Source organism: Poecilia reticulata, linkage group LG12, assembly GCF_000633615.1.
Source record: "Poecilia reticulata strain Guanapo linkage group LG12, Guppy_female_1.0+MT, whole genome shotgun sequence".
NCBI classification, from domain to species: Eukaryota; Metazoa; Chordata; class Actinopteri; order Cyprinodontiformes; family Poeciliidae; genus Poecilia; species Poecilia reticulata.
In genome coordinates this window covers 16,494,983-16,518,975 of record NC_024342.1, presented here as the reverse complement: position 1 = coordinate 16,518,975, position 23,993 = coordinate 16,494,983, and the positions used below count along the sequence as shown (strand labels likewise).

Here is a 23,993-nt window from a genome sequence, read left to right as displayed (position 1 = left end):
TGGGACTCTGTTAAAAAGGCTTATTATTAAAGTACTTTATTTAAATCACAGATTTAAAATGAAAAATACAAGGAGCTGTTTAAAGCAGTCAAGGAGGCTACAAAATACAAGGCTATTAATATAGAAATATAAAACACCACCTGAAGACATTACAAATATAAACGGGAACGAATGTCAGACTAAAAAAAGTTTTAAGAAAAAATCTACCATTTTATATTTCAGATTATACAATGTATCCATTAGGCACTTCTGGTACCTTACAACCTATTTTACTGTACAGTTATTTTTTTAAATAATAATAATAATTCTTATTTTTAACATTAACCATGTTCTTCATCCACCATCCTTTTAATGAGAGCCCAGTCTATTATGCTTAGGCTGCTTCCTGCGCTGTCAGAGATATCATCCAGCCAGTTCATCTCTGACTGACTGGTGTTGCTGAGCATACCACCCCTCGTTACCTGAGATAGTTGGTCCTCTGGCAAAGAAAGTACTGCAACAAGAAAACATATGATGTAGGTACAGTCATTTTTATGCAAGTAAGTGAAAAATAAACATGGACAATGTTGTGAAAATGTGTGTGACACCTTAGAGCAGCTATGTCAAGGATGGTGGACCCCAACCAGCTTACAGATTAACTTCATTTTTTTTTATTGTTAACGGCCCACCACTAAGTTTAATACTGTGCAATATCACATATCCTATAATGCACTATAACAGCTAGCAGTGCACTTGGGTCCATGTACAGTTTGAGTCTTTAGTTCTCACCTTCATCCTTGAAACAAAATCCCATCACAGCACTGTATGTATCATATTACAACAGGTGATAATGATACCTGGTCGATGAAGACTCAGTCTTCTGCAGAGATCATGCGAATATTCACTGTCTTCAGAATAACATAACTGAGAAGGGGAACTTCCTGTCTGAGACTTGAAACTTTTTTTATCAGTGGCTGATATGTTGAAAGGCCTGCAAGAAAAAGAAAATACTACACTTATTACCATACTACATAACAAGCTTGTCTACAAAATAAGATACTCTTATCTTATATGTTGGTGTGCCTGAAAGCTCATTATCTCAGGCTGGAAGTTCAATGCTATAAAAACAATTTATTGTTCCCAACTGCGCAGAAAGTTATTAACTCATTTACTCAGCCACATCCCCAGAGTCATCACTTAAAAAGCAAGCAGACTACAGGAACATGGAATCATCAATTATGTTTATTGATTGATGAACTTTGAACTCAACAGGTAAATATCACTTTTCATGGTATAATTTTTGTTTAACAAACTTTCTCTTGATAATTTTCAAAATTTTTTACTAAATCTAGTTCACTTCCGGGAAGGTTGGGATCTTTGTTCTTAGCTGGTTTGTTATTAATCTACCTTAATTACTGTTTTGAGATTTCATATGCTAGATTTATTTCTTAGCCCAGGATACCTAAAAGGGTGGTCAATAGGTGGATCCGAACTCAACCAGGGGCTGTAGAGAAATGGACCTTCACAAGGCTGGGAGGAACTTGACCCGGCAACACGAGAAGTGAGAAAGTCATTGGCCAAATGGCAGGCCTCTTCTGTTCTTCGAAAGTACTGATTAAGAAGCATTAACCTAATAAGAAATTAGACAGTACAATTTATAAAGGCAAGCATGTTCTCATGTGGCTCAAAGTATATGGGTACCTACTTTTCTTTTTCCTCTCTGCTACCCCAAATGCTTGCTGTATTTCTGTTTGGAAAATGCTATGGAAAGTTGGGGAGTAGTAATGCAGATGTTATTGCCAACAACGGTATTGCTCAAAGCAAACTGTAATATCACATAGGCCTGTCGCGATAAACGATAAATCAATTAATCGCACGATAAATTAAACCTATCGACCTCATTTTAATTATCGGTTTTATCGTCTTTATTTCTTTCTGTTGATGACATTGAATGAAAAAAGGCTCAGCTCCGGTGCTCTCCACTGACCCTCCCGTCCTCATTTCCTTAGTCTAATGTCCAGCGCACACTACACGAGTTGTCGGACCGATTGTCGGCCCATTTCCAAAACCTGAGAGACCACCCATTAGCCCAGAAATCCTAGGTATAACGGTTCGATGGGGTTTGTGTCCAGCCACATGGGCACAAAATAAAGGCTACAAGTCCAGTTAACAAATTTTAAAACCAGGCATTAATCAATGTTTTACTACAATCTACCTGTGATACATGTGGGTAAAGTCAGCGCAAAGTCCTGACTGAATGAAAATCATTATAACTTATTTATGTCACGTTAACGAAGAACAGCTGAAAACTTAACGGGTTTATCAACTRCGGTAGCAATTTGGCTCCAACTYCTCTCCTTGTCATTTCTATATTCTTTGCACGAAATGTTGAATAAATATTAATGTTGTTTCTACATATCATCTCCAATGTCCGCTGGACTTCGGGTTGCGCCGTTTCAGCTGTTTGGGCTTCCCCTCCGTAATTTCCCCTCAGAAAGCATCGAGGAGAATTCGCGCTTTCTGATTGGCTACCTGTCACATTCAACAGGCTGCGTTAAGCTCCCAGTCGGGGAAAACCCCTGATTTAGATCGGAGCTGCCACGACGATCTACCTTAACACACCATACACTGCAGGATGATCGGTTACGAAATCACCAGCGACAATCTTGGATCGGATAACGTTCTACGATTGTCAAAAGGGGAAAATAGGGGCAAAAAGTTGTGTAATGTGAACTATTGCATTAGGTAGTCTAATGTGCCCATCTTCTCTATCTAAATCTAGTGATTACTGAAGGGCAATATAGTATACAGACTCTGCACTCTTGGTTGAATGCAGTATTTATTTCCACTTTGGCTTTATGTTGTTTAGTTTTTATTCAAGTACGTTTTTTGTTAATGGAGACTCCGAATCCATTTTATTTTTGGTTGTTTTGTTTATTTAGTTTATCAGTTCCAGTGTTATGTGTTCGTTTGAGAATAAAGTGTATCCATCTATGGCAGGAAATAGCATGCATTATTAGTCATTTCCATAAAATCAATGTCAAAAGGTCTTGAAACAATATTATCGTTTATCGCAATAATTTTTTAGACAATTAATGGCTCAGCAAAATTTTCTATTGTGACAGGCCTAATATCACATCCAGAAACAAAGGCAAACATCTCCCACCTCTGCTGAAGAGCCACAGAATGGTTTACGCTCCCTGTCCCTCAGGCTCTGTCTGTGCTTTTTATAAGCAGTCAGTCTTTCCCTTTGTTTCCGTCTCATCCAAATCCTTAGCTCCTTCCTCTCCTCCGTAGGAAGCATCTTTTTCTGTAATGCCCAGCTATGTTCCCTCTGGTCCTGCCTACTGACGGCTCCTCCCAGTTCCTTCCTCTCCTCCGCAGGTAGCGTATTTTTCTGTAATGCCCAGCTATATTCCCTCTTGTCCTGCCTCCTGACGGCTCCTCCTAGTTCCTTCCTCTCCTCTGCAGGATGCGTCTTTTTCTGTAATGTCCAGCTATGTTCCCGCTNAGTTCCTTCCTCTCCTCTGCAGGATGCGTCTTTTTCTGTAATGTCCAGCTATGTTCCCGCTGGTCCTGCCTCCTGACAGCTCCTTCCAGCTCCTTCCTTTCCTGCGTAGGAAGCATCTTTTTCTGTAATGCCCAGCTATGTTTCCTCTGGTCCTGCCTCATGACGGCTCCTTGCAGTTCCTTCCTCTCCTCTGTAGGAAGCGACCTTTTCTGTAATGCCCAGCTATGTTCCCTCTGGTCCTGCCTCCTGACGGCTCCTCCTAGTTCCTTCCTCTTCTCTGTAGGAAGCGACCTTTTCTGTAATGCCAAGCTATGTTCCCTCTGGTCCTGCCTACCGATGGCTCCTTGCAGTTCCTTCCTCTCTTCTGTAGGAAGCGACCTTTTCTGTAAAGCCCTCCTATGTTCCCTCTGGTGCTGCCTTCTGATGTCACCTTCCAGTTTCTTCCTGTCCTCTGTAGGAAGCGACCGTTTCTGCAATGCCCTCCTATGTTCCCTCTGGGCCTGCCTACTGACAGCACCTTCCAGTTCCTTCCTGTCATCTGTAGGAAGTGACCTTTTCTGTAATGTCCAGGTATGTTCACTCTGGTCCTTCCTGTCCTCCTCAGGAAGCATCCTTTTCTCTAAGATCCAGGTATGTTCCCTCAGGTCCTGCCTCCCAACGGCTCCTTCCAGCTCCTTCCTCTCCTCCTCAGGAAGCATCCTTTTCTCTAATGTCCAACTATCTTCCCTCTGGTCCTTCATCTCCTCCTCAGGAAGCAACCTTTTCTCTAATGTCCAGCTATCTTCCCTCTGGTCTTGCCTCCTGAGGGCCATATTATTTGTCAGATGGGTGAGTATCCCCATTTAAAATAGTACAAAACATGTAAATATTTGTACCTGTTCTTATGTGAAGTCTGAGAGCGCTCCAAATCCCAGTCAGAGGGCGATAAGTAGCCTTCCTTGACCAAGCCGTCTAAGATTTCCATAGTGTCGGATAACCCAGTCTGACTCAGATTTCCATCTGCCTCTCTACATATTGAGAAATACAAAACACCATTTAAAAAAAGGATGTTTTATGTGGTTTAAGACTCCAGGTCTAGATAAACTTACTCATTAGATAAGTCGTAGGTTTCATAGAAGTGCTCTTTTTTTCCTGTGGATGAAAGATTACAGAGTTACTTTTTTTAAACAGATCCCTCTAACAACACATAATTGCATTAAAACCATAAAGTCTCATGTTACTAAAAAGACCCAACACCACAACTTGTCATCTTGACAGATCAAGGTTAAAAACAACCATCAGTTTTCCCCAAATCCATCTGATGAGACTAATGGAGTAACACAAGTGCATCAGCGAAGACAACAAAGACATTTAAATAAGCTGCATTTCAACCTGGAGCTTGAAGAGAGGGTGGACCACTACTCTGACTGAAAGGAGAGGCTGAATAGTGACGCGACGGTTTTATTGCAGAACTCCCAGAGTTGTCATGAAGCACATGTTCCGCCTCCTGTTCTTTGGCCTCATCACATTCCTTCGATGCTCGTAAAGGATCTAGATCCAGAGCTGTTGGGAATAATAATAAAAGCTTTATAGATTTGCAAAATTTATTTTAAAATCGCAATAATGTAAACTGAATAAGGGACGGAGCAGTAACTTATATTACAAGTAAACAGATTCTGATCCAACCTTTGAGTGGAACAGAGAGTCTGACGCTTTTTTTTACTCCCGCGGTGGCTTTTGGATCAGACTCCTGGCCTGAGGAGAGCTTTTCAATTGCTTTTACCAGCTGCACACAGGAAAAAGAGATGGAACAATTAAGCGGACAGTTTCACAAAACGAAAGCAGCCTATGCAAGCCAATTTATACATGTTTAAGAAAAAAAATCTAGGCAGCTTCTACAAAACATTCTTATGTACCATTCTTGAATTGGTAAAGTCCATCTCAAGATTATCTGCAATGTTCTGTAAAGCGGCCAACTGAGAGTCCATCTCTGACAGGCGGGAGGAGAACCAGGCTGTGGCAGGCGCTGCAGGAGCTCCGTCAGGGACGAGGCTCTGCGCCTTTATGGCTCGACAGATTTCAGATGCGGATGAATCCTCCAACGCTTCATCTTGTAAGGTGATTCTCTCTGCAGCTCTAGCGGGCTCGGAGGGACTGAATGAAAGAGACACCTCAAGGACTTCTCCGGTATCGGATTTTTGTGAGAAAAAAGCAGATAAAAGAGAAAGAAACTCGGTTTTAAGACACATTGGATAGATAAACAAAAAGTGTTTGTCCATTGAGCAGATCCTGTAATTTTACAACCACAAATTTTAGAGCACTTTATTGGCATTTTATCTGATAGATTAACAACACAAAGTAGCCTATAATTGTGGAGCAGAAGGGAAAAACGTATTAGAAAATTTAAATCTTTGCTAATGTACAGACTTAATTGGATTTAACTCTGAACTTTGGATCATTCGAACGCATAAAAAGGCTTTGATACAAACCTTTCAAATGTGCCGCTGACTGTATGTTTAGGACAAATGCTAGGCTGGAAAGTGAACCTCCGCCCAATCTCAAGTCCTCTGCACTCTTGAAAAGTTTTACTTGAAGTACTTTCTATGGAATATTGCTTAGCACCTTTCATAATCCCCTTTAAGCCAGATCAGCTGTCCTTTTCATGCTAAAGAAAATCTATTTAGAGTAAAGGGGGCAAAGTACACCACATTTTTCTCAAAAAAGAATTTTGAAAAGCACATAGCTTCAGGATTACACGCTATTTTGTGTTGTTCTACTGCTGAAAATCCCAGTAAATTACAAAGACGTTTGTGGTTGCAATGTGACAAAATGTTCAGGGATATGAGTGTTGTTTGCAAGAAACCTCTGGTAGATCTGGGTTCCTGAAGATTGTTTGCGACTGGAACTGAGGATCGTGCCTCAGCTTCAGCAGCTGAGTTGATGACAGTGGTGGCAAGAACATGGAGCTGAGCAGAAGTTGGTGAAGAAGAAACATCTGCTGCTTCTGAGCCAGGACATGGCGGCAAATCTTCAGACTGCCTCACATCTTCCAGATCCAAGACACTTATGAACTGGCGTCTACCAAGACCCTGACAAATAACAACAACAAAAAAGTGTGAAATTTACAGCCTTTTGTATACATGCATTGTTTGAGAGGACTCTTACCAGAAACGTCTCTGATTTCTGCTGGTTCTCCACTTGAACAGGAGCTTCTGGGAAATTGCATGGACTTTGCACTAGTTTGAAAAAACACTCACGTAAGCCGAATTTTTAATTCTATCCACTAAAAAACATTAAAGTTGTGCAACATCCCACATTAGCTTACTCTTTGGGCTGCCAGTCATTGTAGACGTCTGGACAGAAATAGATTTGTTCTCAAGTGTGGGAGCAACAGCTGAAAGAACAAGTTTACATCCGTTATATTGATAAATTGTAGTCTAAACAATTTTGCATTTTGAATTGTTTCTAGCAAAATATACTAAATCTAACTTAACTTAGCTTAACTTTTGGTATTTCTGAATCAGTAGGAACTTGATTACAATAAATGTCCATGTCATATCTGCAAATCACCTGGCTCTGTGTTGGTGAAAGCATCGTGACACTCCGGAGGGCGTTTACTTGTGGAAGCAAAGGCATGGAGCTCGGCAGAAGTGGAGAAAACCTTGTCTAATAATCTCTGACCGGTCAGCAAATGGTCTGCGGAGCCTGGGATTACAGGACCAGAAAATAAATAAGATTTAAAACAGAAAACAAAGTTCTCAGATGACTGAGAACTTTGACACAAGAAACAAGAAAATTCGGTTCACGTGTATTTAAGTTCAGTTTGTAAAAATGTATGGTAAACCTTTTTCTTTTTCTTAACTAAATATGCAGATGTAGAGTCTCTACACATAAAATCTATACTGCTCCAGATTTCAATTTCTAGAGTCTTTAGTTTGTTTTTTTGTGTGTTTTTTTTCAGTATAAATAGAAACGTTTCTCAAGAATCTAAGGCAGATATTTTTTTTATAGTGGTCAGGTTGTAAATATGGAACATGCAAAAATCAGAGACTGGTTGGAAGGATGGATGGACAAACAGATGGACAAATGGAAGGAGGACTAACAGGCTAGAAGGAAGAACATCAAGATTAAAGGAAAATAGATGAACAAATATCCAGACAGGTGGTTTAACGGCACTGGAAATGGGCACCAAGGTATTAGTTTAAGCAGAAAAGTGTTCTTTGTTGTGTGATCACCTGTCACATCCTGTGCAGGTCTGATCTCTTCAGCTACTGTAGCATCTTCACTTTCATTGATTTGTGTTGCCTAAAGTTATATTGAGACAAAGATAGTGTATGCATAGCTGCCATTTGTATTTCTACATTCTGCTCAAGTTATTGTTATCCTTCTACCTCTTTTGTTGGGATGATGGAGTCATTTGGACGGAATGAGACTTCTATGTTAATTCGCTTTTCCTCTCTTCTCTTCTGCCTGTAGAGTAAAAATGCAAAAAGAGTAAAAGAAAGCAAACAGCTATAAAAGCTTATATTTGATTACCTTTTAGTTGAACTCAAGCAGGGGGTGCTGGTTAGATTTCTAATGCCTTCATCAGAGTGATCCGGTCTTGGTATCTGCATCTGATCCTGTCTCAGTTTTTTCGTTGTTGTCAACTCCATGGTAAGACGAGCCTTTTGTTTTGAAGGAATATTCTGGGGTGCCATCTGTAGCCATGATAGATATGCATAAAACACTTGGGTATACAAAGTTTGGTTCTGATCAATCTTAAAGCTTTGAAGAACATTGGAACTGCTCACCATTTTGGGTCCAGACTCAATGTGTAAAAGCTTAATTATCGAAACTTCAGTCACTGGAGTTGAAATAACAGCAGGAATTGCTGCTGTAATTAGTTTAGGGAAGCTAAACCTGCTAGGCGGAGCATCCCGTAACTGCAGCAGACGAAGGCCCTGCATCGGTGCAGGTTTTTGAGTCGGAAAAGCAGCAGGATGTAGCGGGAACGCTTGAGCGAAGAACTGTCCTGTCGGCCCCGTCAGCGGGTGAGAGCTCCTCGGAGCTGGAGCGTGCGCAGGATTAAACAGGAGATGCTTAGTTTGAACAGAGAACCCATTTCTTAGCTCTCCACCTTTCTTTTTCCAAGTGGATTGATCATAGTGTGTGGCTTTGGGCTGATTGGACTTAAGGTTTGCCGTGTGAGGAGCCCGTGCATGTTGAGCGGCATAGTGTCGGGCACTGTACCCTGCCATGGCAATGTGATGGAGTTTAAGTAACTTCAGACCCGACATCTGTGCAGCAGAGCCAGTGTGTACACTGCTGTCATACGGCTGGTGTTGAACAGGTTGACTCCTATCAGAAGTGGCCAGGAGACCGTCTGAAGATGGGATCAGTCTCCTCTTCCCTCTTTGCTGAGTTTGTGGCGACTCTGCCTGAACAGAGAGGGGCTGAATCTCCTGAAAACCAAAACAACGAGTGTGTGAGTGCAGCTTGGAGTCAGAGACAAAAACCCAGAATGTACAATCTCCAGAATACCTAAAAAGCTACACCTACACTATCGGTTCTGGTGAGTTGGCTTTGGTTGATGTGATGCAGTCCGAGTCCTGTTCCCTTCGGGACAGGCTGGGCTGCAAAATGATATGACCCGATCTGATTCAGCTGTGGTTCATTAGATTCTGGTTTTAGCACACAGGTCTGTGTCTGAGGCGCAGCGGTGGAAGAAGTTTGAACTGGAAAAGCATTTGGCTCAGGGTTTATTCTGGCAGCAGAAGATAAATTCATATTAAGCTGTAAGGAGTTCTGCTGGGCCATCTGGAGACTGGAAAACGTAGCTCCTAGAACCTCGTTCAGACTCATGTAGTTGATGTGCTGCAAAAACAGAACGGGCGCCTTCAGTATAGAGATTTTACTTCATTTATTTAGTCCCACGTCTTATCTTCAGTTCAACCTTTCGTTACCTGAACTAATCTGAATAAGTCTTCACCCAGACGCTGTCTCATTGTGGAAGATATCAAAGGCAGAGTAGATGTTGCGGCATCAGCAGGGGGCGCTCCAGCTGGGGAGATTTGTGGCTGATCAGCAGCAGGGTTGGGGAGCAGAACGCCACCCAAATCAGAAGATTCTGCAGGAGGAGGTGGTTTAGGGTGGATGGCTGAAGGAGCAGGTTCTGAGTTAATGGGAGGACATCTGTGGGGAAAAAAAAAAAAAAAAGCACAACAACAAAAATGATGACTCAGTTCCAGCAGGTTTACAATGTCTGTCCATTTCTTTTATCTATAAATTGGAAAAGCGTCATCAAAGTTTGTGTTTTATTGTCCTCTTTGCAATTGCCACTGTAGAAAATGTGGGTATAAACTAATTTGTAGACTAAAGTAATATTTGACAATATGCAAGTTGCTGAGACTTTGCCACATTACAAATTCAAATCAACAATCAGCAAGGAAGGAAGAATACATTTAAACAAGATCAAATACACCAAAAGAAAATGAATAGAGCCTGGAATAGAAAAATGATCATGCTCCATTTCTTCTCCTTTTTTTAAAACCCATACTCAAAAATGTTTGAGTTAAATTCAGTCCTTTTCCAGACTTGAATGCACCAAGTAAAATTGCATTTGAAACTTACTGGGGCGATGAACCAGACACTGAGTAGTCGAGGTCTTCAAGCTTTAAACTCTGAAAAGAGAAAAAAAATACCACAATGATCTCTGTTGTATTAACAAAGTGAAAAATAAATATGACCAATATTAACAAGTAATAATCACCATTTCAGGTGAGCAGACGTCTTTAGAGGTATCCTGAACGGAATCAGAAAGTAACACTTCGACGCTCTTGCCGTTTCCGCTTCTGTCTGCAAATTTACGGGCACTCTAATAAATATTTCCAGTGGATGATAAAAACTACACGGCTATTTTATTGTCTCGTGTTTTGACAAACCTTCTCTTTCAGGTGCAACATCCAAGTCATCAAAGGCCTGCTGTGGGGAATGTGGCTCTCTCTGCCGAGAATCAAAGCTCAACTGAACCTCATCAGCCGGAAACATCGGCTCCTCTCTTTCGTCTGAGACAGAGCTGGTGAAAAAAGAAACAACAGAGGATAGATCCTGCAAAAATCAGGAGATGCCGTTTTGCTAAATACAAAAAACAAACAGCATACATTTTTATTAGAGATGTACTAGTTGCTAAATTATGTGTTGATACTGAAATAAAAGTGGTAAATATTACTATAGGTAGTAGTAAGTACTTGATTTTATTGTTCTCTTGTGTTTTGGAGCAATGAAAAACTTTGCTCTATGGAATTGTTAAAACCACAAAATGTGGCTTTCATAGATAATGCTTTGTGTCATAAAAGTTTTATATTTTATAATGCTTTACAGTTTTTTCACAAAGTAAAATGTGGCACAACTGGGATACAGATACAAATAAATGCAATGCAGTCGATTAATCTTGTTGCGGAAAAAGGTTGTCAGCCAAAAGGATGAAACCTGATTAAAATCATATTCAGTGCTGGTATATATTTTATTTCCCAAATGTTTTAAATCTAGAAATAATAATAATAAAAAAACAGCTGCACAAGACACACATAGCCAATTTTGTAGCCAGATTTGATCAAGGAACCAATATTCTGCATCTAAATAGCCCAGTGCCACGTCAGGACTGGTTTGCTAACATGTCGTACTCACGGGGTAGCCTCTCCTCGCTGCAGATTATGATCCGGACCGGTGATGGGAGTGTTGGTGGATCCACGGTAACCAGTATCAACGCTGCTCTCTCTCTCCGTCTTCCGTTCAACGCCCGAATGCGGCACAGGGGGAACAGCCCATTGCATTTCAGGAACTTGGCTGTAGGAGGTGTAGTGGTCAGTTTGGGGTTGAGCAGCATGCCTGTGCTCCAACAAACTTAACGAGGTAAGGATAGCAGGTGCTGCGGTTTTTACACGAATCACAACTCCTTCATTTTGTTCGTCTGCCATGTCTTTCTTCTTGTTGCCATGATGCCCCAACAGTATCCTTCTATCGGCCCAGCGCACCATCCACTCCAGCAGCCTGCCCAGCTCTGGAAACCGGGCCTCTAACTCCGGATCCAGGCCCTGCTGTAAGTCAGTCACAGCCTCAACAGACGACGAGAAGCCGGGGGAGGGGTTATCCGTGGTGAAGGCATTCTGGACAAAGCTGGTATCAGAGCTGACACTGGCTTCCTTCAGTCTTGCTGAAGAGACGTTTTGTTGCCGGTGGCCGAACAAACCTCTCTGCTTCTCGGTTCTCCGCCTGACAGAAAGGCTGCTCCTGAAAACGGGAGCTTCACTCCAAACGGAAGAAGTCTGTGGGTCAGGCATCACGTCTTGTTTCACAGGTTTGTAGCAACAGCCTGCTCTGAACACCGACAGGGGCTTCCCCAAGTGCTTCCTCTCCAGATGGTGCCCGCCTCTTTGACGACGATGTATACTTGAGACTACATCGAATGTCAGAGAGTGCAACTCCTTCTCCCGTAGCTGAGAGCAGAAGCCTTTGAGCAAAGGGATCTCATCGCCACAATCCATCCCATCAGCAGCTTCCTTCTCTAGGACGTAGCCAAGGAAAAGCTCCAGGAAATTTAGATACTCCTCGTCTTCCAGCTCAAACTCCCAGGAGCCGACCGCCGGCAAAATAAGCTGCTCCTTTTCTCTCTCTCCACTTGTATTGGTGTTTTCTTTAAGGACACTGTCTGTCTTAGATGTCATCTTCTGTCCATCTTTCTTGCTCCTACAAAGTCAAAGTAAAAATAAGAAAACCAACAAAAAACAGATAACAGCAGCGATTCTGTCTTCTTCACTTCTCCTACCTGCTCACGGCTGCACGGTGCTGTTGGGTTGAGATGGTCTCAGATGTATCCTCTGCTGTGTCTGCACCGCTGAGCACTGGCTGATTAAGCTCGGTCGCGGTCCTGGTGCCCACAGTTGTCCCCAGGGACAGCTGCCCTGACGTGGCCGTGTCATTTCGTCCCCCTCTGTCCTTCTGTTCCTCTACTTTCTCCCACAGATGGAGAACAGGCCGGGCCAAGTGCCTCTGCAATCGCGCCAAATGTTTCCTTCTGTGTCTTTTTCTGTCTTGAATAAAACTCATCATCGACTCTTCCCCGTCTTCTCCTGGAAAATAAAAGGAAACATAAAAAAGGGGGGATCATATGGCCCCAATTTCATGCGTGGCTGCAACACAAACATCATTTAGTTATAGTTAACCTTTCACGTTGCCCCAATATGCTTTTAAATTCCCGACTTTGAATTACAAAATAAATGCTTTCGTCAGATAAGCAAGGTTTATGTCTGAGAGCAACAGCTAGTTAGATTTATTCATCATTTAAAACCTGCCCACAGCCTTTTAAGGAAGCATTTTTACCAAGAAGTTTGCAGTGGCCAAGTCTCTTCAGCAGTAACTTATACTTCTCTCTTAAAGACACCCTGACCGACTCTTCCTCCTGTGGAAAGGCTTGAACCAGCATGTCTGCCACCTACAGACAAGAAGAACCAAGGATAAAAAAAAATTCTAACTCAAAATAAGTCCTTTTTTTGCTCTTAAAAGTATAACAGAATGAGAACACATTACCAAGGAGACAGGAGGTAGCTCAGACAGAAGACTGAGCATTACGTCCTGAAGGACCTCCTCTTCACTGAGGAAGTGAGTGAAAGGCAGAAGACGACAAGCCCAGTGAAGAGCGGCAACATTGGCTGAATTTCCTAGTGAATCGTCTGAGATCTAAAAGACAAGCGTACACATTCCTTCAGCAGTAAGGACAAATCTAACAAGTACGTTCTATAGGTGACATTGTTGTAATACCGCTTCCCCTCCGTCACGTTGTCTGGTAGCCTGATACTTCCTGCAGTGAAGGGAGAGCTGATCTCTGACATGAAGCATCCAGCATAAAGCGCATAGTTCTCTGAAACAAACTTGTGGAAAATAAATAATGATTAAGATGATATTACGCTATTCTCATTCTATTCGCTTCAATGTAGCTGTATTACTGATGGTTTGGATAGTATCAGGGTCCAGTTTTTTATTAGAATCCCGACTGAAGAATCCAGGACGGCTAATCAACTTCATTAGTCCCTCAGGTAAAGTTTTCTCCTCCTGAGCAGCTGATGGGTAGGAATACTTCTTTTTGATCTGCAGACAATGCCAGATATTTTAGCAATTGAATACATCAAAAACATTAAAAATTGGCTTCTGTCAATATTTAGGATTTTTTTTTTTATCTTAACGAGTTAAAAGACTGTGAAGAATAAGCAACTAATCAACCTCCTTATTTATCTCAAGAGAAAATAAAGGGAAAAAATGAAATTGAGAACTACTTAAAGCCTTTTTTTAACCACATAACAATAAACTAAAGCTTTTAGAGACTCACCTTGTGCAGGATGTGTCTAGCACGCCGCAGGCGATTGATGTACCATCGTGCAGCAGGACGGCAACAATGGGCAGATCTCAGAAGCAACAGTAATCTTTGGAGAACTCCGGAGACTTTGTGGCGGCAAACAAGTTCAGCAAATGGCCCCATTGCACCCATTTGGTCCTGAAAATAAAACATCCAATGTCTAACCTTGTTACATGATTAGACCCTCTAAACTCCTTGTGCTTTTTCACAACTTCTCCCATTACAACCACAAGTTGGAACTTTTTTTAAGGACACAAAGTGATAGATCAACAGAAGACCAGAAGATTTATCATTTTACTTTCACTTCACAATTGAGCATTTTCTTACATTGCTGTCATACAATAAAACGTGGGTGTGACATGAGAAAAGCTCACAGCGTATGAATATTTGAGTTTGAATTTTGAACACTGTCAACCAACTAAAAATAAAACTAGATATTTTCAGTACTGTACCTGTGTGTTTGGAGAAGGCTGCGGGCAATACAGAGGTGGCGAAGGTAGGTACACTTCATCAGGTACCAATGAAGGCATTAACAAGCACATGTCTTTAACCTTGTCCAGCAAGGTCGACAAAGGAAATGACATGACATTCACTCCAGCCATGGCTGAAGCTTTCAGAATCTCATGCGCAGAAGCTTGTAAAACCTCCCAGTCTTCTCCTTCCATCGGATCTTAGAAAATGTGGAAAAAATACCAATGTAAGCTATAAACGTTCAGCCTTACAGCTTACAGAGCTCTTTTATCTAATAATTGTTTTTTTTCCAACCTGTAAAGCTGTCATTCCCATCTTTATCAGTCCTCTCTCGCAAATCGGTTTTGCTGCCAAGAAGACCCCGCAGCTCAGCTTGAAAAATGCTTTCTGGCTGCAACTCTGCTGGCAGGAGAAAATCTCTCCTTCTGATCCTGTCACAAAGTCAAAAACTGAATGTTTTCTAACAGAAATATGATCATTTCATCCACACGGTTCATTATTTGCGCATTTGGTGCTTTTAAACTTACAAAGTAAAGTCAAAATGTTTTGCGCAGTAATTGGTGTAGGCCAGGCTTAGAGTCACTGCAGTTTTCCAGTCGCCCAGATGAGACGCCAGCCACACAGCCTCAGGCAGGAGACCCCCCAGCAAAAGCAAGTCCTGAGCATAGTTCACCGTCCAAACCTCCGACAGGTGTTGCTGTCGAACTGCTTTAGCCACTTCTTCTTGGCAAAGGGACACCAAACGGCCGATACTCGAGGCTGAAGAAGAATCAAGGTGTCACCATGTCGCAGCATTCATAAAGAATCTACTGAAACTTTCAGAAACACACCGAGGGGTAGGTGTAGAGGAGGGAGGACTGCCACATTATGAGCAGGCAGAATGAAGAGCGGCTGGTTGGTGAAGTAAGCGGCCATGAATCGTCCGAGGGCCTGAATTACTGCACACGCAGCATCATTGGGAAGATCAATCGGCAACCAGGGGCAAGGAAGAGGATCTGTTGCAGCGCAAAGCCAAGGAAAGAAAAATAAAGTTTATTTTCCTCTAACTTAGACTTCTTTCACACAGTATCACAGTATAACTAGAAAAAAACAATTTTATGGTGTCTTCAGTGTGGACAGAATACACATTTAGGCATAATCTACACAGCCAGATGTCTGGAAAAACAAATAAATTTTTGTTTTTTAGCCTTTCATGCGCACGAAAACGTTGTTTAATGTCACTAAAAGCAATTATTTGTAAAAACTCCTACCAAAGTGGAGACTCTGTGTTTACATGAGTCTCCATGTGTACATGGGAAAATGGAGAGTTAGCGTCCCACACACACATTCTGCAACAAATAGTGCGCCGGTATATCCACATTTGACATGATTCTCAATCGCCCTTGCCTTGTTTTTATTAACTTTATATTCTTCTTTATATATGTATATATATATACATGTCCACACAAAGGAACCTCCTGGCACCACGAAACTACCACAAAAAGTTGTGGTTGTTTTGAAGCAATCTGATTGGCTGATATAGGTTTTATCTATGTGCTACACTGCACCCTATGTGTTTGTCATATTTAAAACAACATTCAGTGACGTATTTGTGCATGTTCATGAGGATGAAAACTTTTCTGAAACAAATCCTGGATTTACGGTATTATTTTTTTGAACAACATGGCGGAGATTTTTGTTTTTAAAAAAGACCCGGCTGCATGTGTGCGAGGCCTAAGACTATGAAGCTACTTTTATTTAGATCTGACCTGAAATGCAACTGATGTTGTCAGTCCGGCTTCCATCTCTGAGCAAAATCATTTGAGCCATGTGGTCCCCGAACTCCTGGGCTTCCCTGAGCTGGTACTGAGATAACAGACTATACAGGAGCGCCAGACAAAGGCGCGTCTCCTGGAAGACACTACGGTTGCCGCCTAAGAGAAAGAATCATGAAATCATTTGAACTTAAAATGGCTTTGTCGAATAAATGGTTAATCCTAAAAACGAAGCTATAGTCCTTACCTTTGCTGGCCTCTTGACAGATCTGTAACCGTAACATCTGGATACTTTGAGAGTACAAGCCGCAGAGGAAAAGGTGCTCACCTAAAAGAATAATAAAGTACATTTAAATATTAACGTCAACATTTACAAAATGTTAACCTTCCACGCAAGTTACCTTGGTAACTCAGCAGTGATCGACCCTCTTCCAGATTTTCTCCAGTTGCCTGCAGAGCGGTCTGGATCTGGGATGTGATGACAGACAGCTTTTGCTCCTCTTCTTCCAAGCCATCACAGTCTTTAAACCTCTTCAGCTCCTCTGCATACTGCTGAGCTACATCATACACAAGCTGCCATACTCCCAGCAATCTGTCCAGAAACATTTTAAATAACAGTGGCTGTCAGCTTTTTGAGACAGTCATGAACTCAAATAATCTTTTATCCGATATTTGAGAGCCAACTCAACAGCATAAGCCGTGCGTACCTGCTCGAAGGCCGCTGAGGAACTGGTAACGCCTGATGTTCAAAGGCAGATGGGTCTGCATTCACATCCTGCAGCAGAGAAACATGGTGGACATCTGAACACCACAGATGCGGCTGAGACGATACAAACTCCTCCTCAGAAGACCAGTAAGCTTTCTGCTCTAAGCTGTAAGTGTGGTCAAGAGAATCTGAGATCAGGCGTAAGATCTGCATCATTCTGGACAAACTTTGAGACGATACAAGGGAGTGGCCAGTCAGACGGACGTCGGGCTGAGGGGTCAGCAGAAGACGCACTATCCGTTCACTGAACTCCACCATCAGCCCCAAGCAGTGCTGTCCACCCGAGGAAGAGCCGTCCCAATAAAGGAACGACAGGAGAGCTTTTACGAGGTGGAGCAACCGTCCAAAAGCAGGGCTATTTTTTTCTCTTGGGGGCACCAAGTGGAGCAGTGCGGCAAACCAAACCACGCAGCAAAGCGTATGCTTCAGAAGAGCAACTCTGTGTTCAACTGCATCTCCTATTGACATGGCAAAAGCCCAAGCAGTGAGAAGCTTCCTTTGAATTTTCCCCAGCTCAGAGTGCAGACGAGTCTTCTTCTCTGGTTGTCTCTTGTGATTTGAATGGACTCCAAATTCACTGTGAGTGTCCACAGCATGGAGGGTGTCAAACATGGAGGCGTACTCCAAACGGCCTCCCTCCTGCCTATGAGAACCAGCAGGAAGTCCTTCTAAATCAGAGTCTTCTTCAAAGAGAGCCTAGAAAACGACAAAACAGGTCCTTTAAAACATCTACCTTAACAAAATCAACCTTCTTCCATAGAATCAAATATCCTATGTTGTCTGCAAAATTTAAATCATAATACCTGCATGTTCTCAAGAAGCTCCTTGGTGCCACCCAGCATCTGCTGGTCCTGCAGGAAAAGCGGCAGCCTGGTTGGATCCGTTGCTGCTGAATTAGTGGAGTCTGACGCTTTGGGCTGACATGTAGCAGCAGCACTGACCTCCTCAAAGCTGCAGTCTGAATTAAACCAAGACACAGACTCTAGCCAAACCTTCACATGACCCTGCAAACAGAGATACAAATGGTGAAAGTAAGTCAAGGACATATTAAAAAAAAAAAAAAAGACACCTTAGCTATAGGAAATCTTCACCCATAACTACCTGGGATTTTTCTAATTTGCAGCTGGTTTTCTCAAGATCTGCGTAGGTTTCTTTTAGAAGTGCCTTCAGGAACAGGCCAGGCGAATGTTTGTCCTGCACCTTCATAACTGTGGCCATGTAGCCGTCGGACACAATGAGATATGGAAGCCGCGGATGCCAGGTGACGGAAAACCGCTGCCTCAGGAGATCACGCACAGACAAGCTGGAGCTGGAAAGAGAAGCTTCTCTGTTCTCTGCAGACAGCGGTGGTCTGTAAGGAAGAAGCACAGTCATGGTAAACTTTACACATTCATTCCTCACTGTACATCAAAATACTGTAGCTGATAAGAGATAGAAAATACTAAAGGAAAATTAAAGATATTTTTTCTTTTTCATTTTACAAGTAAAAATCTGAAATGTGTTGCATGAATGTCAGCCAATAATATGTATATCCATAAATACATAAGGTATATAACACTTTTCAGATTAAAAGCAAGGTATCATTTAACTGTGACTGAACAGTTGTACAGTAATTATGTGGGGCTCAAATAAATGCATTTTAGTTTGTTGTTTAATAACAAGTAAAAAAAAAAAAAACTTAATAGCTTCAAATTTAAATCTACCGGTAAGTGACCAGCGGATGCAGGGGCAGGAAGTGCGCAGGACCAAAATCCACATTGCAACCAGAACTCGTCAGGGTGAGAAGCCCGCCTAGGCGAGCCAACACCAGCAGGGAGCCCCTTTTCAAGACGCAGGCAAAGAAAAGGCCTTCTGCTGACCAGCTGACACTGCTGACCCAGTAGGATCTGACAGGTTCATGCAAAACACAAACACGTTGTAAACTTGTGACACAAACTTAAAAAAATAACAGTCTAGGTATGATGGATGGCAGATAGTTAAATTTTGCATAAGTTATTCTATTGCAAAATTCCACATGCTGACCTGACGTATTTTGATGGGATATCCAGCTTCTTACTTCCACATCCTCCCAGGTCAGTTGAGATTGAAACAAAATTCTGTGTGCTCACAAAAAGAACCTGTGTGTCCTGGATTCAAAAACACAACATACATATTTTTTTGGAGTTGCTCTCATTAGTAGGTAGAAGAGCTCTTAAGTCAGAAATGTATTAGAAAGGCCTGGTTTCAACCTTTGGCTTCCTCTGGTTCAGTACGATGGCCAACAGGCGTCCATCTGGAGAGAACGCTGGCACCAAGGCCCCTCTGGACTTCACTGGCTGGCAGGGTGGGCACAGATGAGACATGGGGTATGTCTTACTAGCCCACCGTATGCTGTAACCAACCGAACTGCAAAGAGAAACGTGCTCCTTTCTTTCATTAAATCATAAATGAAAATCTGGTATATCACTTTAATGATATCACTGTTTACTCACCCCACCCTCATACGACCTTGGCTCCACTGAATTTTTAGAATAGTGACAACAAGCTGCTTCCCAGAGGTGAAAACAAATGCCGATAAGCAAATATCATCCATAATCTAGAACAAATGAATACCACACAAAGTGTAAGGGCAATACAAGATAAGAGTGGGGCATCAAAATTGAATCATGGTGCAAAATAAGACATAGATGTATTTAATTCTCAGTGTGGACCTCTGTCTTTACAAAGATGATGTGCTGGGATGCTTCTTTATCATTTGAAGATGGCAAAATGGTTTCTTCAAGCGGCAGTAAATGAGCCCACCGCCCTTTGACGGCGCCATCTCGCAGGCCCGGAAAATCCCTCCCCTCTGTGCACTCCCACAGGAACACCTGCCCAGTAATGACAGCCAGAAGAACCCTCGTCCCATCGCATGACACCTGAAGACACAACTTTGGAGAGTTTCCTGTGAAAACAAAAACAAGTTCACCATGAATTAATTATTAAGTTTATTAAGTACAAAAAATATTGTAAAATTAAGTAAATGAGATGCCGACCTAAAAAATGATGGACCTCGCAAAAGCATTTACCCGATGATCTTTTCCGCAAGTAGACGGAAAACACTACATGTTTCAGAAACTGATTTAGAAATAAAACTATGAAAGGAATGGTTAATTTATATTCTCCCCTGTTAATTGTAATGCCCTCAAATTAGACCCCGTACAGCAAATTGCAATAGTTAAGTGAAAACACTTGGAAAAGCTCTAGGAGTGTGATTTATTTTCCAAGGCGCTATATATCTTACTATATATTGCAGGTCGTTATTACAAGAATGATCAATTCCAGTAACAACTAATTTAATTTTTTGACATCCAATAGTCTTTTCTGGTTTAATTTCACCTCTCTGGCTAAATATGAGGGTCTTAGGCAGCACCAACCTTGAGCAGAGTTGATTATCTGAACTACTTCTGGCACTGCTGTTGCAGTCTTCAGTAAATCTTTATCTCTGTTCCACAAAAACAATTCTCCTGACACCAAAAGTCCACACAGCCACATCCCTGATAAAAGGATAACAGCAACGAATGATTAGAATCAGTAGTATTGGAGTTTCTCTGCATGATCAGACTAAACTTACCATTGTGAGACGAAGTCATTTTCACCACACTGCTGAGCAAAGGATGTAGTTTGGGCATCTTTTTCTTGGTACGACCAGACATCATGTTGATTTCACTGATCCGTTTGTCATCTAACAGGAAAACAGACTCCTTTTCCTGAGGAGAAAAGTCCCAAGGTCATGTTATTTGCTAAATTCTTTTTAATTTTTTGGAAAATCTTTTATTTATTCTCAACGGAAAACACGCATCACCTGTCCAAGCCAGCAGAATCGCGGCCATGGTTTCTTCCGTTTGATGCTAGACGACAAAACAACCTCCAACTTCAGCTCCATCTCTTTTTCCTAATGACTCTTTCAGAAAAGACTGAGAAAGAGTAAACCAATAAGTCATTGATTAATAAAATCAATATGCATTTAAGTACGTCGAGGAGTTATTGTTTGCGTTGTTAGTTTAAACAAAGAGCCGAACAAACCAGACTTAACCGTTCATGTTAGCTACCTAGCCAAATGTGTTGATGGTCAGCGGAGGCAGTAAATTAGAGCGTTATTATTTTTAACCAAAGCAGGTATACTCACCGACTAAACCCATATGAAACGGCTTGTGAGCATCCTATGTTCCAATGGCATCTCAAGAAATAACGTAGATAAAGCTGAAATCTTTCGAAAATCCCTCCACACCGTAAACTAGAATGGTTTCCCATGATCCTGTGGGAAGGAAGCTACGGCCCGTTACCGTAGAAACGCAACCGGATGTAGCTGGTGCCCAGGGGGAAACAACAGGAGGAGGCAGGACCAGCTAAAAAAGACTGTTTAAAGTATTGATTTTAAACTTTTTATTAGAAGTACCACTTCTATGTTTTCTTTGTGTTTTATTGTGTTTTCTTCCTTTGATTTCACACCAATTTTCCTAAAGCATTGCATTCCTTTTTTGCCAGCAGATGGCGGCATACTACCACAGCAATTATTTTCAAATCCTGGCGAAAATAGAAGACTTTTAAATGCAGATACCAGCATCACAACCTTTGTGTATTTTATCTTTTAGCTACTGCAGATTTGTTTGATCAAGGAGATTTTTTTTCACAAGGAACTCTCAGTCCTGTCAGCAATCTGAATTTGAGAAAGCACTAAACGGAAATATTTTAATTAATAAGCTTCAAGTTGTGTGTATCCTACAGCAATAAGGTCTATTGTTGGCTTGTTAAAGAGAGTTATTAGGTCTGCCTTCAGACCCACTGCTGGTATTTAATAGCCCCTGCAGTGCCTCAGTTTCATCATGATGGAGATGATGGCTGCCACTGGCAGTAGGTGGAAGTGGGGACTTTGCCCAAACTTAATTGGTTCATTTGCCTCATCTTGTCATCTGCAGATGGAGCTCTTAATTTATGTCACTTGCAGGTTTATTCTGCTCCGATGAAGAAGATCTAAAGAGGGAGAGTTTGATACCATGTGAGGGCATGATGACACCGCCGTAACAAAAGCTAGCAACTCACAATAGAGATGTTTGTCACTAATTTTAACCAGTGTATTTGGAAATGTGTCTTTAATCCAGACTGTTTAGCAAATAGGGGATTCCTCAAATATTGGATAGGTTACATATATCTCATAAATTATCTGTTTAAGTAGAGAAACATCAGCGTTATGATTGCCTAGTGTTTCTTTAGCACACTAAAAGTAGACTCCTCTTACTTGCAATTTAACAACTTGTAATTAATTTGAGAGCAATCCCTCGTCTTCATCCTCCCTATTCAATACGTCAGTGTGAGAACATCAGTTGGCATGGTAACCCCATTTGCCATCTGCAGACCTCATTCATACTGAAAAATGACACTTGGGGAGCTGTCAAGAGACAGTTCAGTATTCCTCGGCAACAGCGGGTCAGAGTCTGTCTGCAGTAAATCTCAGATCTTTGGAGTGTGTGCAGGCGTCTTGTCTTTGAAGATAACAAACTGGTGTTTTTGAAGGGTTTGATTTGTACCCAGTATGGTTGCATTTATATCGTAGTTTTTTGGGGGGAAAATTCTTCAAACTGTCAAATGCAGAGGAAAAGACTTTGTGGCAAAGACAAACCCTTTTTTTCTAGTGTTCTTCACTTTTCTGGTTAAAGAATGTTGAAAAGTTACAGAAGATAAATTTACCAGGTATATCAGAGTTTAAACTAACTTTTTCTTGTTGGAAAAAAAAATTCCAACAGTGTCATACAACTATTTCAGCACTGTGAAAATTAACGAGTCTGCAAAATCAAGAAAAATTTGTTTGAGACATTAAGAAAGGTTTCTGGCACATTATAACTTACTTTCTTTGGTGGATGGAGACAATAATCAGCTTTTACAATGCTCATTTAAATATTTTTTCCCTTCTGCTAAAATAACATATATGAGAGTATCAACACAAGTCCCCAGTGCACTAATCTCTCTTTCAAGCAAAATAATTGAAAACATCTAACAGTGAAATGTTTGGCTGTTTTTCTTAAGAGGAGCGTGCACTGCAGTTGGCTTAGGGAGAAACAGTTAAGATGTTTAGACTTATCATAATGGCTCAGTTGTTGCTAATGACGTTAATAATGACTCCATTCTAATCATGTGTTGCAGTGAGACAGGAGACCGTAACATTGAGTCGGCATGTACCAGCCATAAATGACATCAGGTCCCTAAAGCTAAAGCATGTAACTGGAACGCAGCCATTATTTCACTCATATAGGTTTTATGCAGTAATACATATTTCTCCACATGAAAAGCCCATTATGAGTTTAGAGACCCACAGATTAAGACATGGGTATAATAACCTCTCTGCAATGCAGATATATCATGCTGTGGTGTCATTACATTTACAGCATGCTACGGGAATCTCACAAGATTTAAGCTTAGTGAGTAGTCAGCCATTGTCTGCTATTCATCTTTGACTGCATTATTGTCCCGTTGTCCTTAAGAGAAACAATAAATCAGGCTGTTAAATTGATAAATGGATTGATTTTGAGTGTAACCACTCAAGAACCAGAGCCAACCCAAAGCAAAACAGAGATAACTGACTGATATGACCTCCAGGCCAGCAGTTTTGCTTTGTTTATCTGGTTGCTGTAGTTCATTGTATTTCTTTTACATGTTTTTTGCCTGTAACTCATGTTCCTGAATTCCTTTGTCTCCATTTAATCTTTTTTTTTCATGTTAATTTGGTTTAGTCATGTCCAGTATAGTTTTTCATCTGATGCTCTTTTGGCCCATGTATGTTTTCCAGTTCTCCACTGAATTTCCTCAGTTTTTGCTGCTTTACAGCTTTTTCTCATCATTTAATCAGTCTCACCTGTTCCCACTCCAATAAGTGCCCTCCAGGTGTTGGGCTCCATGTAAAAAAAAAAACAACAACTATTTTCTGTGTTTTGATGTATATCACTGTGTTTTTGACATGGTAATAAAGTGTTAATCTGATAATTTGAGGAAGTAAAAATAACAGTTGTGAAGTGATGGTTTAATTTATCATGGTAAAAAGTTATCCAAACTACCGCTACCCTATATATGACTGTGATACATTTGACAGCAACAACTGACATAAGTGGTCCACTCCTTTTTTCAGATTAG

General features: G+C 41.4%; 1 protein-coding gene across 4 annotated transcripts; it reads right to left on the bottom strand.

Moving 5' to 3' along the window:
• Nucleotides 1–20: 20 nt before the first annotated feature.
• Nucleotides 21–21,145, bottom strand: cplane1 (ciliogenesis and planar polarity effector 1). Of its 4 annotated transcripts, none has more exons than XM_017307892.1 (50): nt 20,998–21,145; nt 20,674–20,785; nt 20,443–20,578; nt 20,246–20,365; nt 19,541–19,773; nt 19,322–19,425; nt 19,079–19,235; nt 18,873–18,976; nt 18,554–18,736; nt 17,952–18,201; nt 17,654–17,854; nt 16,792–17,546; nt 16,486–16,676; nt 16,332–16,412; nt 16,079–16,243; nt 15,161–15,325; nt 14,858–15,089; nt 14,625–14,761; nt 14,312–14,529; nt 13,833–13,997; nt 13,453–13,594; nt 13,268–13,377; nt 13,037–13,186; nt 12,830–12,941; nt 12,276–12,579; nt 11,138–12,196; nt 10,393–10,526; nt 10,221–10,306; nt 10,082–10,131; nt 9,415–9,643; nt 9,011–9,325; nt 8,263–8,913; nt 8,006–8,169; nt 7,861–7,939; nt 7,705–7,774; nt 7,040–7,174; nt 6,795–6,863; nt 6,635–6,705; nt 6,333–6,558; nt 5,386–5,651; nt 5,156–5,255; nt 4,862–5,032; nt 4,579–4,621; nt 4,366–4,497; nt 3,505–4,291; nt 3,146–3,355; nt 1,685–1,740; nt 1,442–1,609; nt 837–970; nt 21–493 (listed from the first exon to the last, which is right to left on the bottom strand). In XM_017307892.1, exons 2-50 carry the CDS (start codon nt 20,752–20,754, stop codon nt 321–323), a joined length of 10,074 nt encoding a protein of 3,357 aa, XP_017163381.1. In that variant the 5' UTR covers nt 20,755–20,785; nt 20,998–21,145; the 3' UTR covers nt 21–320. The 4 variants fall into 4 exon arrangements, with proteins under 4 accessions (XP_017163381.1, XP_017163379.1, XP_017163380.1 ...); XM_017307890.1 differs by having other exon boundaries at nt 3,146–3,480; nt 3,543–4,291; XM_017307891.1 differs by having other exon boundaries at nt 3,146–3,450; nt 3,513–4,291; nt 5,386–5,648.
• Nucleotides 21,146–23,993: the final 2,848 nt, after the last annotated feature.

What these genes read in the sequence shown, in the direction of transcription:
- cplane1 (XM_017307890.1), bottom strand. Translation starts at nt 20,754, where the DNA reads ATGGAGCTGAAGTTGGAGGTTGTTTTGTCGTCTAGCATCAAACGGAAG. An exon ending in ATCACTGCTGAGTTACCAAG is followed by an intron (nt 16,413 to 16,485) that starts GTAACTTGCGTG and finishes TTATTCTTTTAG; the next exon opens with GTGAGCACCTTTTCCTCTGC. An exon ending in ACCTACGACTTATCTAATGA is followed by an intron (nt 4,498 to 4,578) that starts GTAAGTTTATCT and finishes CTCAATATGTAG; the next exon opens with AGAGGCAGATGGAAATCTGA.